The following is a 12711-nucleotide window of genomic DNA, read 5'->3' as shown; positions in this document are numbered from 1 at the left end:
ATAACATTTTTTTTTCTTAAATTCCATATATATGTGTTAGCATACGGTATTTGTCCTTCTCTTTCTGACTTACTTCACTCTGTATGACAGACTCTAGATCTATCCACCTCATTACAAATAGCTCAATTTCGTTTCTTTTTATGGCTGAGTAATATTCCATTGTATATATGTGCCACATCTTCTTTATCCATTCATCCGACGACGGGCACTTAGGTTGTTTCCATCTCCGGGCTATTGTAAATAGAGCTGCAATGAACATTTTGGTACATGACTCTTTCTGAATTCTGGTTTCCTCAGGGTATATACCTAGTAGTGGGATTGCTGGGTCATATGGTAGTTCTATTTGTAGTTTTTTAAGGAACCTCCATACTGTTCTCCATAGTGGCTGAACCAATTCACATTCCCACCAGCAGTGCAAGAGTGTTCCCTTTTCTCCACACCCTCTCCAGCATTTATTGTTTCTAGATTTTTTGATGATGGCCATTCTGACTGGTGTGAGATGATATCTCATTGTAGTTTTGATTTGCATTTCTCTAATGATTAATGATGTTGAGCATTCTTTCATGTGTTTGTTGGCAGTCTGTATATCTTCTTTGGAGAAATGTCTATTTAGGTCTTCTGCCCATTTTTGGATTGGGTTGTTTATTTTTTTGTTATTGAGCTGCATGAGCTGCCTGTAAATTTTAGAGATTAATCCTTTGTCAGTTGATTCATTTGCAAATATTTTCTCCCATTCTGAGGGCTGTCTTTTGGTCTTGTTTATGGTTTCCTTTGCTGTGCAAAAGCTTTGAAGTTTCATTAGGTCCCATTTGTTTATTTTTGTTTTTATCTCCATTACTCTAGGAGATGGGTCAAGAAGGATCTTGCTGTGATTTATGTCATAGAGTGTTCTGCCTATGTTTTCCTCTAAGAGTTTGATAGTTTCTGGCCTTACATTTAGGTCTTTAATCCATTTTGAGCTTATTTTTGTGTATGGTGTTAGGGAGTGATCTAATCTCATACTTTTACATGTACCTATCCAATTTTCCCAGCACCACTTATTGAAGAGGCTGTCCTTTCTCCACTGTATATTCCTGCCACCTTTATCAAAGATAAGGGACCATAGGTGCATGGGTTTATCTCTGGACTTTCTATCCTGTTCCATTGATATATGTTTCTGTTTTTGTGCCAGTACCATATTGTCTTGATTACTGTAGCTTTGTAGTATAGTCTGAAGTCAAGGAGTCTGATTCCTCCAGCTCCACTTTTTTCCTTCAAGACTGCTTTGGCTATTCGGGGTCTTTTGTGTCTCCTTACACATTTTACGATTTTTTGGTTCTAGTTCTGTAAAAAATGCCATTGGTAATTTGAAAGGGATTGCATTGAATCTGTAGATTGCTTTGGGTAGTATAGTCATTTTCACCATATTGATTCTTCCAATCCAGGAACATGGTATATCTCTCCATCTGTTGGTATCATCTTTAATTTCTTTCATCAGTGTCTTATAGTTTTCTGCATACAGGTCTTTTGCCTCCCTAGGTAGGTTTATTCCTAGGTATTTTATTCTTTTTGTTGCAGTGGTAAATGGGAGTGTTTCCTTAATTCCTCTTTCAGACTTTTTCACATTAGTGTATAGGAATACAAGAGATTTCTGTGCATTAATTTTGTATCCTGCCACTTTACCAAATTCATTGATTAGCTCTAATAGTTTTCTGGTGGCATCTTTAGGATTCTCTATGTATAGTATCATGTCCTCTGCAAACAGTGACAGTTTTACTTCTTCTTTTCCAATTTGTATTCCTTGTATTTCTTTTTCTTCTCTGATTGCTGTGGCTAGTACTTCCAAAACTATGAGGAATAAGAGTGGTGAGAGTGGACATCCTTGTCTCGTTCCTGATCTTAGAGGAAATGCTTTCAGTTTTTCACCATTGAGAATGATGTTTGCTGTGGGTTTGTCGTATATGGCCTTTATTATGTTGAGGTAGCTTCCCTCTATGCCCACTTTCTGGAGAGTTTTTATCATAAATGGGTGTTGAATTTTGTGAAAAGCTTTTTCTGCATCTATTGAGATGATCTTATGGTTTTTATTCTTCTGTTTGTTAATATGGGGTATCACATTGATTGATTTGTGTATATTGAAGAATCCTTGCATCTCTGGGTTAAATCCCACTTGATCATGGTGTATGATCCATTTAATGTGTTGTTGGATTCTGTTTGCTAGTATTTTGTTTAGGATTTTTGCATCTATATTCATCAGTGATATTGGTCTGTAATTTTCTTTTTTTGTAGTATCTTTGTCTGATTTGTGTATCAGGATGATGGTGGCCTCATAGAATGAGTTTGGGAGTGTTCCTTCCTCTGCAATTTTTTGGAAGAGTTTGAGAAGGATGGGTGTTAGCTCTTCTCTAAATGTTTGATATTATTCACCTGTGAAGCCATCTGGTCCTGGACTTTTGTTTGTTGGAAGATTTTTAATCACAGTTTCAATTTCATTACTTGTAATTGGTCTGTTCATATTTTCTGTTTCTTCCTGGTTCAATCTTGGAAGGTTATATCTTTCTAAGAATTTGTCCATTTCTTCCAGGTTGTCCATTTTATTGGCATAAAGTTGCTTGTAGTAGTCTCTTAGGATGCTTTGTATTTCTGTGGTGTCTGTTGTAACTTCTTTTTCATTTCTAATTTTATTGAGTCCTCTCCCTCTCTTTCTTGATGAGTCTGGCTAATGGTTTATCAATTTTGTTTATCTTCTCAAAGAACCACCTTTTAGTTTTATTGACCTTTGCTTTTGTTTTCTTTGTTTCTATTTCATTTATTTCTGCTCTTATCTCTGATTTCGTTCCTTCCGCTAACTTTGGGTTTTGTTTGTTCTTCTTTCTCTAGTTCCTTTACGTGTAAGGTTAGATTGTTTATTTGAGATTTTTTCTTGTTTCTTGCAGTAGGCTTGTATAGCTATAAACTTCCCTCTGAGAACTGCTTTTGCTGCATCCCATAGATTTTGGATCATCGTGTTTTCATTGTCATTTGTCTCTAGGTATTTTCTGATTTCCTCTTTGATTTCTTCAGTGATCTCTTGGTTATTTAGTAACGTATTGTTTAGCCTCCATGTGTTTCTGTTTTTTACGTTTTATTCCCTGTAGTTAATTTCTAATCTCATAGCGTCATGGTCAGAAAAGATGCTTGATATGATTTCAATTTTCTTAAATTTTCTGAGGCTTAATTTGTGACCCAGGATGTGATCTATCCTGGAGAATGCTCCTTGTGCACTTTAGAAGAAAGTGTAATTTGCTGTTTCTGGATGGAATGTCCTATAATTATCAATTAAATCTATCATCTATTGTGTCACTTAAAGCTTGCTTACTAATAAAGTTTACTTATTAATTTTCTGTTTGGATGCTATGTCCATTGGTATAAGTGAAGTGTTAAAATCCCCCAGTATTATTGTGTTACTGTTGATTTCCTCTTTTAGAGCTGTTAGCAGTTGCCTTATGTATTGAGGTGCTCCTATGTTGGGTGCATAAACATTTACAATTGTTATATCTTCTTCCTGGATTGATCTGTTGAGCATTACATAGTGTCCTTCCTTGTCTCTTGTAACATTCTTTATTTTAAAGTCTATTTTATCTGATATGAGTATTGCCACTCCAGTTTTCTTTTGATTTCCATTTGCATGGAATATCTTTTTCCATCCCCTCATTTTCAGTCTGTATGTGTCCCTAGGTCTGAAGTGGGTCTCTTGTAGACAACATATATATGGGTCTGGTTTTTGTATCCATTCAGCAAGCCTGTGTCTTTCGGTTGGAGCATTTAATCCATTCACGTTTAAGGTAATTATCGATATGTATGTTCCTATGACCATTTTCTTAATTGTTTTGGGTTTGTTTTTGTAGGTCCTTTTCTTCTCTTGTGTTTCCCACTTAGAGAAGTTCCTTTAGCATTTGTTGTAGAGCTGGTTTGGTGGTGCTGAATTCTCTTAGCTTTTGCTTGTCTGTAAAGCTTTTGATTTCTCCATCGAATCTGAGTGAGATCCTTGCTGGTTAGAGTATTCTTGGTTGTAGGTTCTTCCATTTCCTCACTTTAAGTATATCATGCCACTCCCTTCTGGCTTGTAGAGTTTCTTCTGAGAAATCAGCTGTTAACCTTATGGGAGTTCCCTTGTATGTTGTCATTTTTCGCTTTCTGCTTCCAATAATTTTTCTTTGTCTTTAATTTTTGCCAATTTGATTACTATGTGTCTCGGCATGTTTCTCCTTGGCTTTATCCTGTGTGGGACTCGCTGTGCTTCCTGGACTTGCGTGGCTTTTTCCTTACCCATGTTAGGGAAGTTTTCGACTATAATGTCTTCAAATATTTTCTCGGGTCCTTTCTCTCTCTCTTCTCCTTCTGGGACCCCTATAATGCGAATGTTGGTGCATTTAATGTTGTCCCAGAGGTCTCTCAGGCTGTCTTCATTTCTTTTCGTTCTTTTTTCTTTATTCTGTTCCGTAGCAGTGAATTCCACCATTCTGTCTTCCAGGTCACTTTCCATTCTTCTGCTTCAGTTATTCTGCTGTTGATTCCTTCTAGTGTATTTTTCATTTCAGTTTTGTATTGTTTATCTCTGTTTGTTTGTTGTTTAATTCTTCTAGGTCTTTGTTAAACATTTCTTGCATCTTCTCGATCTTTGCCTCCATGCTTTTTCGGAGATTCTCGATCATCTTCACTATCATTATGCTCAATTATTTTCCTGGAAGATTGCCTATTTCCATTTCATTTAGTTGTTTTTCTGGGGTTTCATCTTGTTCCTTCATCTGGTACATAACCCTCTGCCTTTTCATCTTGTCTATGTTTCTGTGAATGTGGTTTTTGTTTCACAGGCTGCAGGATTGTAGTTCTTCTGCTTCTGCTCCAGGAATACACACTTTTGACCCCTGTCTTCTCAGTCAACAAAGAGACCCCAGTAGAGATGGCAACTTTTTCTCACCTGCCATTCTAGGGTGAACTGGCTATGACCATGGTGTTGATGTTGATTTATAATTTAGAAAGGCCAAGAGAAAAATGTTGGAGGACTTACTACACCTGATACCCAAATGTAAAGGTTTCTAGAAGATAACATAGGAGAATATTTTCATGGTCTTGGGATTGGGAAAGAATTCTTAAAGAAGATACAGAAAACACAATGATAAGGTGTAAAACCAATACATTTTACTACATTAAGGTTAACTCTTCATGAACAGACATCATTATGAGAGTACAAAGGCTGGCAACAGGGTGGGAGAAGATTTGTCCCTAATTCATAACCAGTGAAGAGTTCATGTCTAGGATATATAAAAAACTCCTACAGATAATTAGAAAATAGTAGTCCAGTCTATTCAATAGGCAAGAAACTTGAACTCTTTCTCTTTAAGAAAAAAACAAGAGGATAGTCACATGGTCACAAATATGAAAAGATACTGAACTTCATTAGTTATCCGGGAAATATAATTGGGACCACTATAAGTTACTAGCACTGACCTGCCAGAATGACTAAAGTAAAAAAGTGTTAGTGAAGGTGTGGAACAGTTGAAACTTTCATACACCTTTGTTTGGAGTATAATTGGCACAACTACTTTTGAGAACTGTTTGACAGTGTCTATTAAAATTAGCATGTGGGGCTTCCCTGGTGGCGCAGTGGTTGAGAGTCTGCCTGCCGATGCAGGGGACACGGGTTCGTGCCCTGGTCCGGGAAGATCCCACATGCCGTGAAGTGGCTGGGCACGTGAGCCATGGCCGCTGAGCCTGTGCGTCCAGAGCCTGTGCTCCGCAACAGGAGAGGCCACAACAGTGAGAGGCCCACGTACCGCAAAAAAAAAAATTAGCATGTGCATACCATATGACCTAACAAATTCACTCCTAGACTGTGTCTAAGAGAAATATAAGCATATATATAACAAAAGATGAATAAGAATGTCATAGCAGCATGATTCTAATAACCTAAAACTGGAAACAACATAAATGTCCATCTGCAGTGAAACTGATAAATTGTGGATATTCATACAAAGGAATACTACATATAGCAATAAAAATGAACAAACCATTGCTATATGCAACATCTTTGATGAATTTCACAAACATTATGTTGAATGAAGGAAGTCAGACACAGAAGAAAATATGTTGTATGAGTCCATTTGTATGAAGTTCAGAGACAGACAAAACTAATTTTAATGTTAGAAGTAGAGATACTATTTACCTTTGGGATGGAGGACAAGGCTAATGATTAGGGCAGGGTACAAGGAGAGCGTTTCTTCATTGAGCTTGTACAGTTATGATTTGTGTATGTTACCTTTCCATATAAAGTTGTTTTCAAATGATGTATATAAAATGCTTATCACAGTAGCTGGCTCATTACTGCCAGTTCAATAACTGGCAGTGTTAACTTTTTACTATGGTTTAGTTCTCTGTGATGACAAGGTCTAGGGCAATGGTGTCTAGTAGAATTTACTGCAGTCATTAAAATGTTCTGTGTCTGCACTGTGTAGTTCCATAGTGTCTATCCACATGTGACTATTAAGTATTTGAAATATGACTGAGGAACTTATTTAAAATTTTATTTAATTATAATAAAAATTTAAATACCCACATGTGACTAATGGCTGTCATGTTGGATATGAGATGATATCCAGATCTAGGGAATTGCCATGAGAATGAGTGAATGAAGGAGAATGGCAATGAAGTTTATTTGAGTTAAATAAATCAAGAAACTGAGAGGCCAGAGTGTCAGATGAATTGTGCCTCTGTACATTGAAGAATGCTTAGGGTAATGGCAAGACTGGATTGGAGTGTGAGGTTGTTAGATAGGTTCCAAAGTCTTCAAAGAAGCTTTTGGATAGAGGAGGGGAAAAATATAATGGACCAGGAAAGAATACTTTTCCATATAGGTTGTCAAAGATACTTAGGTAGAAATGTTTCTGAAGTACAGCTTAGGTAATAAAGAGTCATTGAAGGATAGAATTTTAAGAAGGAAGTGGTCAGGGGCAGCAGCAAAGCTTCAGAGTGGTGTTGTATGACAAAACTCTAGAGTAGTAAAGTGGTCATTGAAGACCTGTGAGAGTGAAGCTTGGTGCAGAGGTGGGGAAGGAAGCAATTGCTGGGAGTAGATGAAAGGTTAAGGTGTGGGCAATTTTCAGTAAGTTCCTCTGTGAAAGCAATAAGAAAGGAGGTGGTAGCTAGGGGGAGATGTGGGGGTTTGCTTTTGTTTAACAAGTGGTGGGGGATTGAACTTGAGGACGGATGTGAAAAAGTGAAATTTCTTGGTGTTTTCTTTCAGTGTATGGAAGAAATGTTGAGGCTGGGTACATATAGGATCTCTGTGAGGTGAGGAGGAAGTGGCTAGGTGATGACAGTGGAAAGGTTGGTTGGGCCAGATTTTGAACAATCTTGAATGGCATTATGAAGAAATGTTGACTTTATCTCATAGTTCATGGAGAACCAAGGTAAGTTTTAAGTATCTGGGTCTCCTGTAAGAGTCTGTGCTTTATAAATATTACTCTGGCAATAGCAAGGACTGTGGACTAAAGGTAGCCAGACTTAAAGAGACAGATTGCTTCATCAAGCAAGAAGTGATGAAACCCTGAAATAGGGCAGTAGCAATGCATAGGGTGGAGAAGAGTTGGCAAATTTGAGGTTATAGTTCAGAAGTGGAATGAGCACCACTTGTGGTGATGGAATAAAGGAGAACAAGTATTAGAACCGAGAGGTTTCTATCTGAGCTGACTAGGTCTAAACTGGTGAATTCACGTTAAGGGACCAAAAAGAAAGAACCCGAGTTTGGAATTGTGGTGAATTATATAACAGTTTTGTTGAGATATAATTCACATACCATACAATTCACCCATTTAAAGTATGCAATTCAATGTTTTTAGTGTATTCACAGAGTTGTGCAACCATCACTACAATCGATTTTAGAATTTTTTCATCACCCTGTAAAGAAACTCATACCCATTAGCAGTCATTCCTCATTCTACCCCACCTCCTTCTCCAGCCCCTCAGCCCTAGGCAACCACTAACCTACTCTTGGTCTGTATAAATTTGCCTGTTTTGGGCATTTCATGTAAATGGAATCATACAGCATGTGGTCCTTTTTGACTAGCTTCTTTTATTTAGCATGTTTTCAAAGTTCATCCATGTAGAGATCACTTTTTGCCTTATATTATGGATACTCACCTCTTTACATGTTTTAGCTCCTCTACTGGAGGCATTATTGTTATATATTCCAAGGCTGTATCTGTCACATATGCTGTATTTAGTTATGACTCAACAAATAATTGATACATCATAAGTGAGAAGGTTAGCTCCATTAACCATGAAATAAAGTTAACCAGAATGAGTTGCTCCCACACGTGCTTACCCACTAAGCACTAAGGTGTGTCTTTATTTGCTGTCATGGAATAAGTAGGTACCATACCAATGGTCTGGTTCTGCCATTAACTCTGTATGACCTTGGGTAAGTCATTATACTCTGGCTACACTTTCCATATGTGAAAATGGGGATAAAAATCCCTACCCAATATGATACAGAGGAATAACTAAGGTAATTCAAGTTGATGGGATTTGGATAGAGTAGTGGTTCATCCAGACAGCCTCTGAGAAGAAATAAATACGTTTCCCCTCCTATCTGAAAGAAGAGTGTTCTTATGAAACATTTTGTAGGGCGAAATGGGTAAAGTGAAAAAGCAATTACCTTAGGTTGCAGCTTCCTAACAGATACACAGAATAAGTAGAGGTAAAGCCCAGATGCTCACAGACACAGTTCAAAGCTGTGGCAGCTTGATGCTGAGATGCTGAGTGTAGTTCCTGGGGAGGGAGTTCGGCGGTTCTACTCTTGCTATTTGGCGTGAACACTGCCTCTGTAACGGCTCAGGGCAAAACAAATGCTGAATGTGATTTTTGCTTTTCACCTGTTTTCTGGAAATTTTCCAGATTTCTTTTGGTAAGTGAAAACAGGTACAGACGTACAATGGGGTTACATACCAATAAACCTATTGTAAGTTGAAAATATCTTAAGTCAAAAATGCATTTAATACACCTAGCCTACTGAACACCATAGCTTAGGCTCACATATCTTAAACGTGCTCAGAATGCTTATGTGAGCGTACAGCTGGGCAAAATCATCTCGTTAAAAGCCTGTTTTATAATAAAGTGTTGAATAGCTCATGTAATTTATCGAATACTGTACTGAAAAACAGAATGGTTGATTAGGTACAGAATGGTTGTCGGTGTATCTTGTTCCCCCTTGTGATCACGTGGCTGATGGGGAGCTGCTGCCCAGCATCATGAGAGAGTATCACCACATATTACTAGCCCAGGAAAAGATCAAAATTCAAAATTCAGAGTACGGTTTCTGCTGAATGTGTATTGCTTTCACACTATCGTAAAGTTGAAAAATCATAAGTCAAACCATTGTAAGTTGGAGACTGCTTTTGTGAAAGACCCGCATTAGAATAGACAAAGTGACATAAAACGAACTTTTGGAAGGTGTGGTGGTAACCTGTAAATGTTTGGCTCTATTACCTAATCCTCCTGGGTTAGGAGTAGCCTTTTTTTTCATGGGATTAGGTATCTTGGCCCCTTAAGTCCTTTCAATCCCCATTTACAAGGTCCTAGTTTTGTCTATTGCATACTGCTAGTTCTGTCACCAACCTGGAGCATTATACCTGTGCCATGTTCTCTAGCTATTCTCTCTGGAATACTTAAGACACTTATTTCTTAAGGACACTGACCAGTATACTCCCTATTTTGCATAGCTTCATGTTGCTTTCCTAATTCCTGTTGTCTTAATATGCTGCATATAGTTGAATACCAAAAAGAAAAAGTTTAAAACCCACTCTATACACCTTCCTGAAACAAACAACTTATAAATGAAGGCCTTTTGGAGAGTTGTTCATGCTTTTATTTAGAAAACATATACTGAGTGTGTACTTGAGTGCCATGTATCAAAATGAATAAAGTAGTCCTTGACTTCCAAGATCTTGTAGCAGTTCAGTGGGAGAAGGCAGACATAGATAATCACAGTATAATGTGGAAGTGCAGTAGCAGAGCCATGGACAGGTGGTTTTGAGAGCATACCTTGAAGAAGCCACTGGGACAGTGTTTTGAAGCAACTGTCGCCTGGCATTTCTGAACTAACAAATATAACACAGAAGCAGCCTGATGAAGAGCACTTGTGTTCTTGGAGCCTCAGAACAACCCGGTGACTCCCATTTTAGAGAGCAATCTAAAGCTCCGAAAGGATCAGTGGCTGTGGCTCTTAAACAGATTCTAGACTCAGCTTCTATGTTTATCCCCTCCCCCTCCACCATATCCATGCCCCTTAAGCAAGGGTAGAAAGTACCCTTGCAGAGTACTACAGTGCCCTGCCATCTGCTCGTTTAGTTCTTCCTCCTTAAGCAAAGCTAGAGTCTCAGATTCCCCTTTTCTGTGTCTAGCCTGCTTCCAGTGTCGTCGGTGCATTGAATGTTACAGGGCTGTAGCAGTAGTGAATATTGCTGATGTCATTGTTTGCCTTATTGGGATTTTGCTCTTTGTTTCACAGGGAGCTGTGATTGGTATAGACGATGAGGACGACAGCACCTTCACAATAACTGTTGATCAGAAAACCTTCCATTTCCAGGGTGAGCTGCAAGAAAAGATTCTTTCTCTTCATAGTCCCTGCTGCTTCTTTCCTTCTCTTTTGGGTTGTTTGCTGGGTGACTTGAATGGTTTTGCAACTGATCCTGCATGAACGGGTGCACAGGAACGTTCTGGATGAAGTGGTACTGCAGGTTAGGCAGGGATTTAATCGTATCTGCAGTGGATACAGATCTATTTGAAATGACTGTGGATCTGGCTGCAATTGAAAATTAAAAATTGAAACGATGAAAGTCAGTGAAGGGAGAGAGCGATGGGCTGCTGCTGCTGGCTTGTGTTTGCAGAAGGTTGCTGGTCTTCTTTATCGAGGAGTGTGGCTCTGCTTCTGCATGAAAAGTCCAAAGACTGATTGTGAAGGCTGCAGTGTTTGCCCGTGTAAAACTCAAAATATAAATTGAAGCTAGTAGCAGCCTTTGGCTTAAAGGTTTTGCTTTGCTTCAAGAACTACAAGTTTGCATTCATTTCATCTGCATTTCTGCGTCTTGTCTGCCAGCCATCATTTCTCTGCTGTTATCCTTTTTATAGTTCATAACACCAAATGCCATCTGCCACTGCTATGTTTCGGCATTGCATGCTATGGTTCACCGGTAGAAAGGGTAAGGTACTAGATGTTCATTCTCATTTCATCTTGCTTTGAAAACTCTAAACCAGCAAATAAAAGTCAATTTTAATGATCCTGTCCTAATGTACCTCTCATCTATTAGGAATGCCTGTTAGCTTTGTTACTAATGTTTTTGCCATCTTGCCTATCCAGAGTAACCTCTATTTTATATTTAAAGCAGTCCAAGAAACTTAAAAATTGAGAATATTTGCACTTTCTTTGAACTACAAGTGACAATGCACTGTGATAGATGCTAGGCACACCAAGATAAAGAAATAGTAAATTTATAGCTTACAAATGTTTTGGTTATGAAGTCTAACAGTGACCAGATATGTTATACAAGATGTTCCGACAGCTATTGTTCTTCTATACTAGGATAGTATATTGAAGTTATTTTATTTCATTGTCTTGTTTAAGAAATTGGCACATAGAAATGAAAGATCCAGCTTATATATAATAAAGATAAACCATTGTACTCACTCGTGATATCTCTAATGCTTTTAGGAAAAAGCATTCTTAAAGTATTTATTATGTTTGGTCATATTCTTTACTCAGACTGCTGTAAACTAATGATGTCCTCCTGAAATTTTCCACTACATTTAATTTCATAAAACATTTAAAATCTTATTATGAAAGCCCATGGCCTTTATTTTTAGGTTAAATATATACTGCTGCTTATAAATGAAAGCAGATAATGCCCACACTCTGGAACTCTTTACTTGAATGAAGTTGAATACTTTAATGTGTTTCAAGTAATAGCTGCTAGATGCAGGTGAAGGCTGCAGTATAGAATTCTCTCCTCTGCAGTTACTAAGGAGACATCTTCTTTGGACTTCCAGAAGCTGTATTGTTTGCCTGTTTAAAGGAGAGGAGACCCAGGCCCCTAGAGCAAAGGCACCTCTACCTTCTCTGATTTAAATTATTTATGTTAAACTGACCTCCCCTTTAACACTTCCATATTTATGTGGCTTGCTTATAAAACAACCAATTCCTTTAATGAATCTTTAAATGACAAGGATAAATGAAGTGTTATATGTATTTTTTAAATGGATACTTTTCTACTATAATAGTTATGGGAGTCTCAGGCAACATGAGATTATCTGGCTTATGTGTGTGTAATTATCTGGCTTATCTGGCTTATTATGTGTGTGTAATCAACTGTATTGAGCTGTAATTAACATACAATAAAATGTACACTCTATAAAGTTCAATGAATATTGACAAATTTACTTACTCATTTAACTGCTACCATAATGAAGATGTAGAACATTTCTATCACCCAAAAGATTCTTTTATTCTTTCAGTCAGTCTCCACTCCCGGCCTCTGGCTCCAGACAACTGCTGATCTATCATTAAAGATTAGATTTTTTTTTTTTTCTTTTCTTTTTTTTTTTTGCGATACGCGGGCCTCTCACTTCTGCGGCCTCTCCGGTTGCGGAGCACAGGCTCCGGACGCGCAGGCTCAGCAGCCATGGCTCACGGGCCCAGCC

The 12711-nt window shown here is 38.0% G+C and overlaps 1 protein-coding gene across 10 annotated transcripts in view; it reads left to right on the top strand.

Moving 5' to 3' along the window:
* The window catches only part of OSBPL9 (oxysterol binding protein like 9), a 172048-nt gene that overhangs the window by 51283 nt on the left and 108054 nt on the right, over positions 1–12711 (top strand). For 9 of the 10 annotated variants that reach the window (XM_007459629.1, XM_007459626.1, XM_007459622.1 and 6 more), the window contains one exon: positions 10526–10604. In XM_007459629.1, coding sequence (XP_007459691.1) covers positions 10526–10604 — 79 coding nt within the window. Of the gene's footprint in view, positions 1–10525; positions 10605–10644; positions 10908–12711 lie in introns of those variants that run through there. The other variant, XM_007459630.1, reaches the window with a different exon arrangement.

This window comes from Lipotes vexillifer, unplaced genomic scaffold (assembly GCF_000442215.2).
Source record: "Lipotes vexillifer unplaced genomic scaffold, Lipotes_vexillifer_v1.1 scaffold525, whole genome shotgun sequence".
In the NCBI taxonomy this organism is placed as follows: Eukaryota; Metazoa; Chordata; class Mammalia; order Artiodactyla; family Lipotidae; genus Lipotes; species Lipotes vexillifer.
The sequence above is the reverse complement of the archived record's forward strand: the minus strand, read 5'-3'. Positions and strand labels throughout refer to the sequence as shown.